The 17,797-nt window shown below is 43.0% G+C and overlaps 1 protein-coding gene across 6 annotated transcripts in view; it reads right to left on the reverse strand.

The window, feature by feature from the left end:
* The window catches only part of DPF1 (double PHD fingers 1), a 467,038-nt gene that overhangs the window by 105,066 nt on the left and 344,175 nt on the right, over positions 1-17,797 (reverse strand). For 4 of the 6 annotated variants that reach the window (XM_069208083.1, XM_069208082.1, XM_069208086.1 and 1 more), the window contains exon 8: positions 5,571-5,690. The exons of the other annotated variants lie outside the window; for them this stretch is intronic. In XM_069208083.1, the coding sequence (XP_069064184.1) occupies positions 5,571-5,690 (120 nt within the window). The remainder of the gene's footprint in view (positions 1-5,570; positions 5,691-17,797) is intronic. 6 annotated transcript variants of the gene reach the window in all.

Raw genomic sequence — 17,797 nt, forward strand, 5'->3', positions numbered from 1 at the left:
AATGGTGCAAAGGTATCTATAAGATTCCTTTGTGCTATTTTAATCTGCATATTTCAACGCCTGCTGAGTGAAAGTGTTAAACAGAGGCTTCAACTGAATACAATGGGCCTCTGGGTGCTTTGCAGGATTTGCGTAATTTTTTTTCACACTAACCTGTAAAGCGCCAGACTAGCGTCACAAATGATGTAGCTGGTCACCATAACTACTGCCATAGTGTGCTGTATTTTAAATACGGCGCTACCATGGTGGCGTTAGGGTGGCGCTATGAGGTGCAAGAAAAGTGGTGCTGCACTAGGTGCAGGGCCACTTTTCATAAATCTGCCCCTAAGTATCATGATACAGGAGAAATGAGAGAAAGAGGACCTTGATAAATGATAATTTAGAAAAAGTATGTGCAAGGGGGAGCAGAGACCTTATATATTCCAATTTACCTTCCCAAACATTCAGTAAAGGGGAAAATAGACAGTGGCAGTTTTTTTGTTGCACTTTTTTATTTTTTCAACAGGTTTTATATTATTTTCCTGAATGTTTGGACTGACTCCAAACAAGAGAAGTTGAACTTAAGGGAATGAGATGAGTGATTCTTGTAATGAATCTACATTTTTATTTGAACGCTAGGAACTTCCACCTCAGCCCTCCGCTGGCCACTGGACTGACAACAGACCATATTTGTATAGGGATCCTCCTTCCCTGGACCCATTCAACTGTTTTATAAAAAAGAGATAATAGTCTTATTTTAACACTGCGTTTCAAAACACCTTTGACTCACATGGGCTCCATCTCACTCTCCTTTGCTCACTTAAGCACTTTCAGTGCTTTAAGTGGGATTAAAAAAATGGTAGAGTCCTAGAATGAGTGTGGCTTGAGAAGCCTTTAAACGTGGCAAAGCCAGTGTAATGACTAAGGGCCCGGTTATGAGTCTGGCGGTCCTAGGACACCAGACTCGTGGTGGCGGTCAGTCCGCCGCGGCTGTGGCGGTCCGGCCGTCACATTACGAGGTTGGCAGGCAGACCCACAACCTACCGCTGTCTCCGCCAGGATCTAAGGTCCTGGCGGGCTGATGGAGGTCCTGGTTGTAATCAGCAAGGGCGGCGCTGAACTCAGCGCCGCCCTGCAGATTACAAATTTTTTCTCTGCCAGCCTTTTCATGGCGGTCTGACCGCCATAAAAAGGCTGTCGGAGAACAAGGGCACGGGCCACAGAGGGCCCCTGCACTGCCCGTGGCATGGACAGTACAGGGGTCCCCCTGCCCAGCACCCTTAAAATGCGCACCGTCTGTGCAGCAGACAGTGAGCATTTCGAGGGTGCTGGCGCACCCGGCGTGCGGCAGCATTGCCGCTGGCACTGCTATGAGCCAAGAACAATGCTGCCGCACCTTTCCCACTGGGCTGACGGACTGGAACCTTGGTTCCCACCTGTCAGCCCAGTGGGAAAGCTGTGATAGGGCTGGTGGGGAGACAGCTACCTCAACGGGGTCACCTCACCACAGTCTAGCAGTTGGGTTTTTCAACCGCAAAACTAGTAATGAAGCCCTAAATGTGAAATAACAACCTGTGTTAGACGAATTCCTAAATGGGATCTCACTAGACAAAGCATAATAAAAATCAGCTGGATATTTTATTTAGCAGTTTATATAGCACCTTTATCCACGGGTAAAAGCAATAAAACAACTTTACAATGTATTTTTAAAAGTGACAATATATTAGTTATTCAGTTGGAATGAAGTAATGCTATAATCACCGAACACCAATGGCAAACAACAGTAGCCAGCTGTCATTTAATACCAATGATACAGAAGGGACTTCTGGTGACATTGATTTACAGCACTAGCGCGTGACAGGCAGGTAAGTAGAGTTGCTTTCTTTCTTGAGCGGGTTAATGACGGTCCCAGTTCAATGTGCACGTTTTTGGCTATGACAGGGCCCAGCTATGGTGAGCCCCGCCCCTTTCAGAGCACTGGTCCTTTCTTTCTCACCTTCCTTCCAAGTTCGCATATCATGAACTCTCAGTTTTTGACATTTCACTCCTGGACCCTTAGCATGCTTTCAATTCCCGAGAACAACAGGATGAAGGCGGCCCGAAATCATGTACAATGCTCTGGGAGAAGGGGATCTTTATTCACACAACTAGTACAAGAGGAAGTCGGAGGTTCCCTAAAGACTCCACGGATAGAAAAACAAGGTCACTTGGCTAAAACCTGCTTTTAGGAAGACATAAAGAAAGGCCACATCAAAAGCAAGTACAAAAGAACCCATCATTGTCGAAGAACGCATTTGAAATGAAACTAGGAATGAAAGAGTATAAGCAAGTTAATTTACTATCAATTATATAGCATTAGAGGACGCTGCCTATCTCATGCAGTGGTAAAATAACCTTTGATTGCAAGCATGCCTTGCAAGTCTCAAACAGTGTACCTACTTAGTACGCAGTTTTTTCTGCTGTAAAGTCCAAGATCCCTGCAACAGTGCACTTTCATGCTTTGTTACCAACGTACAATATAATAAATAGCTTGCAAGTAGATCATTCACTGGATTACCTATGGGTTACACTTAAGGTCTAATAAATATTGCATTCACTTATCGAAACGTATATTCAATGCAAAAAGGTAGTGACAAAAAAAAAGGTTGACAGCCGAGCGTACATGAAAACACAAATGTTCTACTGCCATTACAATTTAACATTAAAAATAACACATACAATCACATATGTAAGGTTACAAAATTTCTAGCACTCAACACAGGAGGAACCCATCATAGTCCTAAATAGCACAGTCCATATTGAGGGGTACAGCCTGTCTTGTTATCGCAGAGGCAAGCAGCAGAGAAACATTGACGTTTCGGTCTCTTATTATATTATGAGAGCCACCATCAGGACAATGCTTACAGTAAATTTACCCTCGATATTTTAATAGTTGAGTAATATAAAGGCATTAGAATTTCTCCAGCAACAGCATATCTATCAGAATGTTACTTTGAACGGTATTCAGTGCCTTTTTTATAAGAATGGCATAGTCATTAAGAGCTACGGTTCTGCTGCACTGTGGGGGGCGGGGGGCACATAATGGGGAATGTTCCCTGTACTAGGTGAAAAGGTGTTTGAAGTTAAGCTTTTGTCATAGAGAATGAAGGTAAGCTCGGAACAGATTGTGGCCGTAGGTCCTGAAGTGACAAGAGGCCTACTCCTGATGGCCTTATAAAGGGAAGGCCAGAACTGACAATTACGCCCACAGGGAGAATCATCTCTGTCCACGAAGGGCAGTGTTTGTTTTAGTGCATCCAATCTTCTTTAGTGCCATGCAGGACCCAACTTGCTGTTTTTGCATGAGTGGTCCTGCAGTATCAGATGTTGCTGAGTGTCAGAAGCATGCATGTAAAATGTAGCTCATTAAGATCCAGTTCAAAGGAGCCAGGTATGGGCTTCGCACAAGGGGCAGACGCTGCTTGGAGCAGATAGTGCCAATCTTAACTGGAAAGAATGTTCAGCAGTTGTGGGCTATGCTGAAATCCCAGAATCTGTGGCTGGGCGAGCACAGACCTTTTTATAGTCGATGGTTTTGGAACACGGAGTACAATTGCGGCACAGATATGACCTCAGTCCTTGGAAGAAAATAGGCCTCCAAAATGTTTCCTAGATAACTGGTTTGCGTAATGGCTGGACTCGATGTCGCAGTGGAAGTGGCAAGTCTGCAGATTGGAAGGTAGTTGAATAGCGATAATTATTTAGAGGATCCAAGACAAACAGGATAGTTCCATGACCAGTAGATGTTGACAAGGATGTCTAAACCTTCCCTTGTTATTTTGTATATGTGTGTGACGATATCTTGCTTGTGTTTTTGAGGCACTATTCTGATGCCAGTTGAAGTTTTTATGAGCAAAGCAATGAAATATTGTTTTATAGCAATAGCCTGCGAAACTCTATAAACATAGATGGTGAGGACTTGTGTAAGTTATCAGTTCTTCCAGCAAACAATATTTCCCACACAATAATATTTTCAGCAACCACCACCTTACTGTGCTAAACTATCATCAGCTAATCATATGACAAAACTGGTCAAGCCTGTATGGTGCATTTGCAAATACCTGAGTTATGGAATGAGGCAGAAAGCGAACATGCTTTTCAATGGAAAGGTATTGAACTATGCTACTCAAGTGCTAGCCAAGTGTATTACGTTAGAGATGGAGCTTTTGAGGCAGTAATGTGTTGGCAGTGCCAATACCTCCAGTAAAGTCAGGAGTATGACTGTTGCTGCAAGCAATATAAGCAGGGCATCTGCCATTCTGGATCTTCTCTGAGAGAGAATCAACAGTGTCTGATGAGACGGTTTCCAACTGGAACTTCAAAGGCCAACATTTACATCTTCACTCGGAAATCTCATATATGTTTTTTAGAGCACTGGGTTGTTAACTCAATAGTTGCTCTTTGTGGATGCCTGACTGCAAAACACAAAGCTTTGAGGAGCTTCAACAAGCCTGACTATACAGTTTGTGCATAGCAATGCTCAAATAAAAAAGCTATTAGCATGAAGATTTTGAAATGCTAGACCAAACAGTCTATTTAGGAAAATGCTTATAGGTTGGCTCATACTACGAGAGGCTCTCATTAATGAGTCCAACCTCAACTTACTACAATTTCAATCAGAAAATTATCAGGCCCCTTCTGTGGTACTGCAAACTATCTTCAGTTAAATGTATGTCAATTTAAATTTCAAATGGACTCAGCTTTGCCATCCGAAGGGTCCATCTGTAAGTTTCTGACAAGCTGATATTTCCTGGCCTTTTGATTTCTCAAAATGCACAAATCAATGCATTCCACACCATATCTGACAATTGCAAAACGAGTGGTCAAGGTTGCAATTAACTGGACAGGACCATTAACACGGGGGCTTAGAGGACCACACACCCCCCCACGGCTTGGACAAACATCATATTCTTCTATGTGATTTCTTTTTTGCAAAAACAAAACATACTTTCAAAGCCAACATCATTACATCTTACAAAAAATCAATGACATAAAAAAAACAATTAGAAAAGACACATACAAATACTAGAAAGAAGATAGTTATACTAAAGAAAGGGAGACTCCATTACACACCTATAATCCCGCAAGAGTGACAGACACCCAGCGATGCCACTCCAAGAACGCCCATCTTCATAATTTTGGATGTACTGCTCTGGGTCTAAAAGGAGACCACCCTCTGAGGGCCCAAGACTGTAGGCTTCAACCCTCTGGCACACTAAACCAGTATGGGGTGTAGGGACAGTTTTTCTGATTCGATCTGTATCTTTTCACCCGAAAGAGACACCGGTGGATAAAGACTGACTTTATAAAAACAGGAATGCAAGTACCAGAATGCATTGGGATCTAGAGAACGTCACAAATCATCACAGACCCTTCCAGAGGCTTAACATGCGTGCCTCTCCCCCACACCCACCATACTGTTTACCCACCCTGAACACCTGAGGTACACCCACTACACTGGCTCACCTCCCCACAGCCCAACAGCTCTGGCGAGCTCCCTACTAGTGGCGCTTCAGACCCTCCAAGTGGAGGGCGAGTGAGAGTAGTATTACCAGAGCGTCCACAGTCGGCGCAGGAGATGAGGTCCTCTGGACAGCCAGTCTTCTTTGAGCCGCCTAGACAGAAATCGCAATACCCATTGGGAATGACTGTGCCATCTGGAGCTTTCTTAGCTGTAAAACAGCAATAAAATTGCACACTTGATTTTGGAGGTAGTGTTTTGTTTTCTTTCTTTTAAATAATGTTAACACCCCCCAGCAGAAATGAATGTTGCATGGTGATATAAATGAGGTGTGATATACTGGATGAAGATGACAGTTCTTGTGACTTTAAATACCTCTCAAATTGTTTTCTTTTCATTTTACGAAATTTGTCATTAGCTGTCGTGCATTAGGTGCATACTAGGTTTCCCCCAAACCCTCTTCACAGATACGAGTTGGCAAGGACTCTCCTCAGGTGGTTTGTGGGTGTAGACAATGTCATATTAGTAGTAACGAAAATGGATGGAGAAGCTTGAAATGTCTTCCAGGCACTGAAGCTGTGGGAGAGCGAGGTCATATGACTTCTTCATATCAACCTAGTATTGAAGTTAATGCATCGCTCAGAGTGTTAATTTGTTTGCCCAAAATTCCAGAAGCTACAAAGAATTTTAGTGACTGTGTGATGGCGGTGAATGATATGCCTAGTTTAATCACTTTGTGTTAGTGCACTCACTACTGATATGATCTACTGGTCAATGCATTTACATGAATTGATCCATCTTCCATCAGGGATGGGATGGCAAAATGGCCAAGGGTTTTTGAAAAGGTCATGCACAGGTACACGAAAGCTACCACTGACTAAGAGCGAACCTAGTGCTGGAGGCCAACTAACGTTTATTGCATAGAGGGTAGGAATAGGATACACAGGATAGGCCAGACTGTTATTTGCATAGAAATATGCGTTAGAAAGAAGTTCACAAAATAGCAACCAGTGCTAACATTTAGGGCCATATGTACGACACATTTTCCCATTGACACAGAATGGGAAAACCCTTTGGTACATCTGGCCCTTAGTACCTAACTGTTCAATCCCTCTGGAGCCTATGGCAATGGAAAGGGGTGGCCTTGCGACAAAAAGCAAGCTCTTCCAAATGCCGTTCATGTAGTAGCTTGAGCAGCTCTGAAAGGACAGAAAAGACGATTAAATGTACCCTGTCGATTTCGATACATCTTACTCTCATTTTGTGATGCAACTGGTTGCCACACCCAAAGTAAGGTTCTCCGGAAAGATGCCTATTTTGAAGTCTGATGGTGTTGTAAGAGGTAGCATTGTGAAGTCCTAAGTGGGTGCAGTCGGTTAGAAGTATTGGGGACATTTTTATTTCCTGCAAATAAATGGCAAGTGCTAAGGTCACTGTCAGCCAATAGATCACACTCATAGAGATGACAAGCTCCTCTGAATGTAGGACACTCTGTATAAGTAGCGGCGGGGGACACAATGCACTCTTCTGAAGGAATTTGGGGGATAATTCGGTGTGATTACAACTTATGTGGTGTCTAGCTGGGGAAGTCGCATATGCTGAAAGGAGGTGATTGTGGACTCTGGATGTGTATCTAGCATTTCATCCTTTGAAAGCAGCAAATAATTATAAGAAGATAAATGTTCTTACTTTATCAAATGATGACCTATGACTGGGAGAAGTCTACTAAGTGTGGAATGAGGAGGTAGGTATTTGGTCTATATAGTGATGTGTGTACGTCACAGAGATACATATTATGGCCGGCCATTCGATGGATCCTCGATTCTAGGCTCTTATACATGGTATGCTCTTTTGTAGGTTATCTGTATGTCTTCTAGGAAGCCCAAATTCGGGTTCAAGGCGCTGACAGTTGAATTTAAATGGAGTGAAAAGCTTAAATAGTTTGACATGTTAGGATGTTATGGACTCGATGATGCGATGGAGCACATATTAACAAAATTAAAGGTTGACTTTTTTATTATATTATTGCCCGAGGCCTGTGTGATGGGCTGTGCTAGCTACAAGAGGCTTTAGGAACAGGTTGCTCCTAATCCTAAACTTGGGTCAATCACCTGCCAAGGTATATAATTTACCTGCTAGAGTAGCATGGTCGCCAATCCTACATTTTAGTGTTCGGTGAATCAGACATGCCCCAGGAAAGATTGCACTTTGGACTCTGGAATCCTCCATGTTGTAACATTCATTATGAGTTCTAAGTGAGTACCACTGATGCTCGGTTTGCCTTGAAGAGTAAAATGGAGTCTTTGCGGGTCACCACTGCGACATAAGGAGATTTGCTTTTTTTCAAGCAGAGCACCACGGGTGTTTTGGTATCTAAACAGGAAAAGCTGAAACAGCCTCCTCTTCCAGCCTGGCTACATCCTCATTACTATATAGTCATCTTTTGAGTCTCAGATGAGAGGGTGAGATTTAGTGTTTTTGGAAGGAGAGCCTGTTGAAATCAGTGGAGATGACATATTTTTGGGACAGTGAGAAAGGTTCTGAGAGTGTATACACTAAAGTGTATGGAAGGCATTTTAGGAAGGTGAAACCGTCCGAATGGGGACAGGGGAGAGGTGTCTGGAGGGTAAATCTGGAAACATGGGAAATGTAGGTCTGCACTGTGGTGGAAGAGTGCTGTGGGAAATCTGATCTGTTATTCTTGAGTGGCGATACTGGAGTGAACTCTGGTGCATTGGTAGTCCTGTAATGGGGAACAGGATTAGAGTACCCATGGGAATGGAATATGTTGCCCTAGCATGTTGTTGTGGATGAGCAGAAAATGGCAGCTTGAGGAGATGTTGGGATGCACTGGCAAAGATGTGTACACGAGCTGAGTTCCAATGCTTGCAGAGATGATGGGGTTATATGGTGCAATAACAAAACTGTGTCGGTGAGCTATAATGCTCAGAGAGTTGCTGAGGAGGACTGTAGTGTATTGGCACAGCTGCGTGAAAGAGGAAAATCCCAATGTCTAGGGAGGTAGTAAAGCGCACTGAGCTGCAACAGCTGTGTCGGTGAGTAGGTTGGACCATTTGGAGAAATGCTGAAGTGGACTTGGGGCACTGGGAGAGGTGCTGATTTATACTGCCTGATGAGATGATGAAGCACTACAGCAGCACCGGAAGAGCCGTTGTGAAGAGAAGTAACTGTACAACTTGGAGAGATGTGGATGTGTTGAGGAGACTGAAATAGTTATGTGGACTGTGGTGATTTAAAAGAGCTATGTTGGGGAGATGGATCATAATGCCTAGAGAGATACTAATTAGTAAAGTGGTCGACTGAGACCGCTACGTGGCAGTGCAGGAGAATCCACCCTGGGAGACATTAAGGTGGATTGTGGAAATGTGAGGTTTAAGAGGCCACTCTGGCTTCAGATCAATCAACAAAGACACCTTAAATCACTTCTGCAATCCCCTGTCTGCCTTTTTCTAAAAGCTGCGGGGGCCCTACGACTCACCCAACCAAAAGTATTTATGTTAATAACAAACAAAATGGCAGGTTTGAGATCAACATGAGGAATGAATTAACAAATCACAGAGAATACTTTTTGAGAGGGCAAAGTCAGCTTCCATCCACTCACAACCCAATGCATTATGGTACTTGACGTCCTGTAGATAAATTTAAAAACAAATGTTCACAACGAGAAGACAAGTGGGGAAGAGACGATGATTTGAATGTGGAGGGCAACACCTACCTTGATTCAATTAAGAACCGTGAGTACACTCTATTTCAAGTAGCACATGGAGGCACACTTTAATGCAAATCAGACAGGATGGCATTGAAAACAATAAGCATGAACAATTTCAGTACCCCGTTAACAGATAAAGGTTAGCAGAGTATCATAAAGGCATACCTTCTGTCCTTGAGCAAGGCTCAAATTCTAACAAAAGACCAACTCAGCTGACAAAAGGAATTCAACTTTTCTACATATGGACTGTGCACGTGATATATCACAGTCAGAAACACATTTGATACCCAACCATTCCTGTGTTTATGCAGCACTATATCAATGTTAATATCGATATTCACTACACACCGTACCACTACATTGTTGTGATATGCACATATTTACTATTCTTAATTCCACATCTACTTACTTTTGCTACCAGTGACAGGTAGTGGTTAAAGTGAGGTAGTGAATGGGTTGTTTTTGTGATGTGAGATGCTATTTGCAATATCATATGGGCATACTGTAAAGGTACATGATCTCTCTGACCAAAACTAAGGTCTCAAAACAGGCTGGAGATTTCGCTGTGTGCCCAGTCCCCTATAAACGACCAGTTCCCTCATTCATCCCTAAATTCAACTCTCTGCAGCTTGGAATTAACTTGTTATATCCTCAAAATTCAAAGGCTTGAAGTCTGAAATTAGTATATTCTTCCTTTCACTCAGAATTGCACCCAACGTTACCTAAATTAAGATTATCAGTGTGCCTTTCAGGCTGAGCTTCAAGCCATTCAAACTTAGTTTCAGCTCCAACTTCTTGGTTCAAGTTTTCACCTTACCCTTGGGGTACTTTGCTTTCTATGCATGTTTTCTCTTTCTTTCCCCTCATTTCTCTGTGGTGGACTGCCCCTTTGAAATAACTCTTGAGGCGCAGGCGTCTGACTCAAGGACCTGTGATCTGACCTCCATGGGTCTTGCATATGTCACTGCTTCGTCTGATGAAGCTTTCTTCCATCTCTGATTTCATGTCCACGTCTCTCTCAGTAATCCAGCAATCATTTACCACCCTTGGCTACTGTGCATTACTTACATCTGGCACAGTTCTACATAGACAGTTTCACACTATGCACATGTCGGGTTCGGCTTTACAAAGCATCTGCCTGCCTCATATGATTAACATTCATGTTTATTGTGGCATCCTCTTTTTGAACCCATTACACAAAGCTTTTCAATCCCTTTAAATTTTCTATTTCGCTCTCTAGCTCTGTCTTTGTTCATTTTACTCCGTATGTTGTATATTGACCTTGTAAACCCAGCTGTCTGCCACTTTGTGTTCGTTTTCTAATTATTCGTTTCCATATTTTTTTCTTCGACAGTCTTCTAAACTCATACTCTTTCAATAAATATTTTAATTGTATTTCTACCTTTGTATTTCATTTGGCAACTCCTTTAAAATATGAACAGGTGCTACACTCTCATACTCTTGCCTACCTTTGTCATCTGCTTGTCCTCCATCTCATCCTTCTAGTATGGTGCCCATTTTCTACTACTCAAATTCCCTACCGTCTTACCTGTTTTTCATCACATGAATACATTTCCAAGTGATGAGGTCATGCCTTGAGGTCAGGCCTCGTTTATCACAAGCGTCCCTCGACACATTGATTGGTTTTCGATGTTCTATCCCATAATCATTAGGACTGCAGGTGTTTCCAATAGAGAGCAACTGCTTTCTGTACTATCTCTTTGCTAAAGCCCTCCATTTCTATTATTTTACCTCCCACTTCTCTATAATGTTGCCAGGCCCTTCTCTAGAAGCAGAAGACACTGTATATGTCACTGGAGACGCTCTAAAATATCACAACACTTAGCCACTCCTCAATTATGAGCCATTCTACCATATTACTAGCCTCACTAAAAATAAATAGTACATCAAAGTGAAACAGTAGCCCTTTATTTCATAACTAGCTTACACAACTTTAACACCGACCCCTCCCACCGTATCAATAACACATGCAACACATCAACAGTCCACAGGACCAATCATCATCCACTGCCTCATATCGCCAGACATCTGTGCTCCTGATTTTATCACCTAAAATGAGGCAAAGGTCCTTGCAGAGTCAGTCAATAGTTTGGGACCTGAGAAGGCCACCTTTGTATCAAACCACATGTCACAATAATCTGTACGAAATGAAAATAGCTCACCTCGGGATGCCTCTGATAGAATGAATGAATCATGGAAGACATACATGAATATCATATGATCTCACTTGCAGGAGCGGTCAGAACAGTTTCAAGCTTATGTTTGAATAAATATTTTTTTGTTTCTTCTGATTTAGTTGGTGGTGACAAGAACTTGGTATTTAAGGGTGGCATTTCTGGAATGGCCGTTTTGAGATGTTTTGTATTTTTCCTCTTTTTGAGATGAACACTTGTTTGCCACATGTATATCTATCATAATATATCCAAACAGATTGTGGGAATAAGAACATTACTCACCTAAGTAATTTTTGTACTGTTAGTCCACCAATCCTCCCTGAACATGTGCCACCAATCACTATACCACAAGTCAAGCCTTCCAAGCCCTTAACACTCCCATCCATCTTCCCTTTCATCAGTTTGTTATCTCTAGTTCTAGCAAAATGACATGCAAAAGTAAGCATGAAAATACGAAAGGGAGGCAATTCAAATACAAGATTAGGGGTGTGAACTTACTTTGGTGGCAAAGGTGTTCATTTTCCAAGGGCTACAGATCCCTTCTTCCATATGCTGGTAATTATTATCAAGCACGTGGGTATTTTTGGAATTGGAATTGGAACTGACAACCACTAAGGCCCTCTCCACTTCACTATTACTAAAGAAGTCATACATCATATGCACATGGCTATCTTACAGACTATCACATTAGCAACATGCTTTTGAAAAACCATTTATGATGTACTGACCTTCATCGCAGAAGCCTAAACGTGCTTTTGTAAAACAGTGAAGAATCTTTAGCCTTAACGGAATAAGGATTGTGTCTGTCAGATTACATGAACAGAAAGGTGCTTTTCGAAAACAAAGATGCCTTAGCCATAACTCCTCATGCATTGGTTGTAGCCCATTGTATTTTAGATTACATCAATATGACTGTGCTTTTGGAAAACTAATGAAGATGCTTGATTTACCTCTATAAGCATTGGGTGTTACCCACCTAGCTGATCTTGCAGATTACCTCAACAGAAAGCTGTTTTTAGAATTTTAGAAAAGCAATAAAGAGGCATTGGCCTTGGATGCCTAATCATAAACTATGAAGATGAAGCCACCATATAGAGTATCATCCTAGTGTACAGCACACTACCCACTGAGAAAGAGAGATGTTTGAGACTTTTTTTTCCAGAATCACAGGATTTTGGGTGCTCCTAGCAGAAACTATGGGCACTTTCGTGTCACAAGAGGTCAGGTTCAATAGGCTTTTAACCAAATAAAGTGGTACCAAAATACTGAACTGCAACAATATATGCTCCAAGATATGTGCTTGCACAATATCATCAAGGTAAGTAGATGAAGAGTTACGTTAGTAAATCTATACCTCCATAAGTACCTTATTTTGAGATATCGGAGAATCCACATTGGAGGAAATCAAATCATGAAAAATCAATTTGAGGGAAATACAAATACATCAAAAATTAAAGGAAACATTTTAAAGGAAAGATGATTTTAAGGAAACATCCAAAATCACACACTTGGGTGAAGATTAGGGGTGATAAATATTTTCAAGGTTTAGTGATGGGTTAAGTTTTGGGGCGGTGGAGGGTTTTTAGTTTTTGGGAATGGGCGCAGTTTAGGGTGGTGTGGGATTTCAAAGGTTTAGAGATAGGCAGAGTTTATATGTGGAAAGGGTTTGGGGGTTAATGGATGGGGGAGTTTAGGGTTGTGAAGAGTTTTAGAGGTAATGAATGGGTGTTTTTCAGGGGTGGTGAGGGAGGATAAGAGTTTAGGGGTGGTGCAGGGTTTTAAGGGATCAGGGATGGGTGGGGCCTAGGCATAGAAAGTGGATTTTAGGGTTCAGGAATGGGTAGAGTTTAGGGGTACTGAGGGGGGTTTGGTTATGAGATTGCTAGAATTTAGAAGTAGAAAGAGCTTAAAAGGGTCAGGGATTGGTGGAATTTAAGGGGTCAGAGTTGAGTGGAGTTAAGATGTGGTGAGGGGTTTTGAAGGGTTCAGGGATGGGTGAAATATGGGAATAGAAAGGGCTTTTAGGGTTCAGGGATCAGTGAGGTTTAGGGGTCAGAGATGAGTGTAGTTTGTTCATGGGGAGGCATTTTTAGGGAGCAGAGATGGAAGGTGTTTAGGGAGGTGAGGGTTCAGTGAATTAAAATCATAGAAAGTAATTGTTTGACAGTGTAGAAGATATACATTAAAAATAATGTCTCCTGAACTGAAAAATATACCTTAGAAAAATGCTTCAGATAGACCTACACCCATTCATTTAAACCTTAAAAAGTAAGTATACAGAAGCCAATTTCGGAAACAAAAACAATCTGTGAATTGGTGTCTATGAAATGGTGATAGAAAATGGGTCATTAGTTGTGTGGCCTGCACCAGTAATGGGTCCACATTTCCCTCCAGTGGGAACCAAACACATTATTGCAGCACTTGACTCTGTCAGGATAGAGATGCAGAGCAGTCCCAGGCTTACTCAAGGGAGGTGGTGTGGACTAGTAATCACCATTCAAAAGTACGCAACAACAACACTCAATGACTGTCTAGTCTGTGCTTTTTCTTTTGGAAAAGGAAAAAGTACATTTACTACACACAGTACGTAAAACTTTGCAGCAATTTACAAATAAACACAAAAGTTGACAGAAATACTTCTGGGTGACATTGTGTAATCAGTTATATCTCTCCAACAGGGGGCTCTAGACCATTAAACCACATGTCACAACATTTACGTATCTTAAATATGCAATATCTTTTTTATGTCTTAGAGTGAGAACACTTACTTATGGCAATAAAGCATCTCTGACTTGATCATGAGTGGTTGGCACTCTCATTATTCAAATAAAGCATTTTGCAAACATATTATAGGCTTGTTTGGCCGGCCTGTGCTCAAGATTACTATAACCTCAAAAACACAATTTTGACCACAGCTCCTAAAGGGCATCACCTTCATAATTACATCACCTGATCACCTGAACACCTAGGGGTGTTGACAGTGTTTTACCACATTAACCTTGAATCACAGTCATATGGAACAACTCAGTATAAACATACTGCACATTTCACAGTCCATAAAGGACTTGGCAGTTACTATCTCTCACCCCTAGAGGGTGCCTTTCCATATGTTTTAGTCACATGGTCCATTTGCAGGCCACAGCCTGGCGAATCCTGCATTTCTTCCGCCAAGGAAAACATCCCCCTCTGTTACAGAGTAAAAGCTTCAGCCTAGGGGACCGTAAAAACACAACTATACCCTTGTGGGGTGATCCTCTTCCAGTTCCCAGACACTGAGGGTGGGGATGCTGAAAAACCTTCTTGGGGGGATGCTGTGCTTCTCCTGCTGCTCCCCTGCATTTAATGACACTTCGGATGGTGGCCCCGCTCTGCAGGGGTCATCAATGTGCCTGAACCAAACTACTTCCCTGAGCAAAATGTTGTGCCTTGCAAGGCATTATAGGGCGCTCCTCCAGGAGCGTTCATACTTGATGAGCATCTCTCCCGCTGCGCTGCAGAGAGCCACTTTGCTTTTTCTTCTGTTTTCCCCCTTTTAGACTAGCGGCCTTCTGCTTCCACCAGACATGGACACTGGGAGTGGGGAAGGTAGGCCACACGGGTAAGTGTGGTGGCACTCCCCCCAGCATCCTCTGAGCTTTCGGGGTCAGGGATGGGTCCTGGGCCCCTTATCTGTTGCTGCTGGGGAAAGAGACGCTCACCTTCACCCGCCCTCACATGTGTGGATGCACAGGTTACCGGGATGGGGTCCGGGACCCCCTCACAATTGAGGCTTAGGTAAGCAATGGTGCCCCCCCCTTCAGCTGGCTTGTCTCCTCAGGCCCCCTTACGCATAATGCAGGGAGTGCAACTGCACTCCTCCACACTTGCCATCTTCGCGGCGGAAGTGCGATGGTGCTCCTCACATTCCTTGACTTTTTGGGGCAGCCTCCAAGCCTTGGCCCACCCCGGAGGCAAGCTGGAGGTTGGCAGTGGAGCCCCACGCACTTTGTTGCTGGTTGAAGAAAGGTCAAAGGTCACCAATCTTTGAATGAGGATATCCCCGGCCCGTTGGGCCAATTTCAATGATCTTTTGCTCATTTTGCTCCGGTGACGTGCCCCAGCCACCTGGAGCACTTTTCTCAGGCCTTGTGGCATGAAAAGATGATAAACTTGGCAGGGAGCTAGTTCACAGGCTTGCGGAGCCGGATTTCCACTTAGCTCTCCCTATGGGCCTCTCACATCCTGCTGCAGAGCCCTGCCTTTCCCCCCACTAGTCTTGGGGTTAATCAGAGTCAGAGTCCTTGGTCCTGGGGTTCTTCAGCAAGAGCACATTCCAAGAGAGAGCTCTCTCCCCTGTACAGGAACTTTTAAGTGGGGGGCTGTAGTGTCCAGCAAGGCTGCTCCTCATGCCTTTCCTGTTGTACCACATCACCTCTTCGCCCCATCCCATCCTCCCTTCACAGTCTTCTGGGACAGCTCAAAATGGCGTCCCCCAGGAGTCCGTTGCCACATGTGCTCTGGGGGGTTTCAGCTGCACCCCTCGCTGACACCGCGATCAGGACCTTATCCCAGCAAATTTTCATAGGAGCCCTCTCTCCGGCTTAGCTCCAGAGGTTTGAACTCCCTCCCTTGCTGAGTGGCATGGGGTAGGCCATTCCCTGGCATAGGATGACAGATGGCTGATTGATACAGAGCCATTTCTCCCAACTCACGGCCGACTTAAGTACTGTTAATTGCTTTCTTTCATGGGAGAGGCCTTTGTTCCTGTCACTGGTGAGAAAAGTAATTAACTTAGCCCAGCAGGGTCACAAAAGGCCTGGGCTCTGATCCAGAGCTGAGTCACAGAAACATGTCATTTATGGCTCACCCATTAGCTGTACAGATATGCTTTTTTTACTCCACAGCAGTGTACTTTTCATACAGGTTACAGTGTACATTGGTGCAACTCCGGAGTTTGTAGCCCCTGAGGAACCAGAGTTGTGCCCCAGGGCAGCACTTCCATAGGATTGTAATGGGGTGTCACTACAGTCAAGACAGCAGAGCACAATGACTCTCCCTTCCTATGTACACCCACATTATAAGACCTATTCCAGGTCACTAGCCACTCTGTATGGTCTCTTCTGCACCAGGTCCTTGGGCTGCACACTTCAGGAGTCTCCCACACGCAGCCCTCACACATGTGCACACGTGTACACCTGTGTCCATGTGTAACGAGCCAGGTGCCTCTAATTCCTTGCTGGGTCACAGCGGTATTGTCTTAAAAGGTAGGCACTTGCAGTAAACACACACAGTCCATTTTACCATGGGTTTACTCTGCATCAGTCCCAGGTTATGAGGCTACCCCATTGTTAAAGGTCAAAAACCAGGTAATCGAAAGCAAAAAAATCCAGGCAGATTAGATGGTCAGAACTACCTTCTCATAACTGGTATATGCCATTCATCCTGAAAATTTCCATTGAACCGTTTAGGTAAAATGATTTCTGAGTAATGGTATTCCATTAAATTGTTTTTCATGAAATCACATACAAACGCCATGCATTCAATAGTGATATTGTGCAAACCAATATTTTGGAGTCTGTATTAATATAGGTCAATATTTGTGTGGTAGATATTTTCACATACAAACCGTTATATCTTTTTTAGAGCATTTATTTTATCTGAAAGCAAATTTCCCAGATGTGTTTTGAAGACCACTCTGTATGCTTTCACACTTCATCATAAACAAATTCTCCTTTACAATAACATGATAGGCATCTATTCCTGCTATTGCAGTGGAAACAAAGCAAGACCTTCAAACTCAAAATTCACATTATACTTACATTCACATTATACTTATATTTTCAACTACAATCACCAGGCTGGAATTTATCTTTAAATTATCAATCTTCTTCAATGACGCTGACAAAGGAGTGGCATCAAAACATTGCGTGAGTCTACATCTGCTGCAACAGAGTTGAAGGCCTTCTTGGGCACTGGAATATTCTCTCTATATATTGCATACTTTAAGGAAGCTTTTTCCCAGGCAGAGAAGACCAAAGTTGAAAACAAGCTCCTTTCGGCCTTCTCTCCACACTCTTTGGTTGTAGATATAATCATATATTGTCAGAATCTCAAGACCCTGTTCGGTGTTTATCAAACATAATTTTGAGGTACATATTTAGTAAATTTGCTGTGTACAGATTTATGTTCAAATATGAGGATCTTTCAGGGATGGGTAGTGCTTAGGGCTCAAAAAGGCTTTTAGGGTTCAAAGATTGGTAAAGTTTAGAGGTCAGGGATGGGTGTAGTTTATGCATGGGGATGCATTTTTAGGGGGCAGATATTGATAGTGGTGAGGGCGGTGAGCGTTCAGTGAATAAAAAGCATCCAAAGCAATTGTTTGACAATGTAAAAGATATAAATCCGAAATAATTC

Source organism: Pleurodeles waltl, chromosome 9 (assembly GCF_031143425.1).
Source record: "Pleurodeles waltl isolate 20211129_DDA chromosome 9, aPleWal1.hap1.20221129, whole genome shotgun sequence".
Classification (NCBI taxonomy): Eukaryota; Metazoa; Chordata; class Amphibia; order Caudata; family Salamandridae; genus Pleurodeles; species Pleurodeles waltl.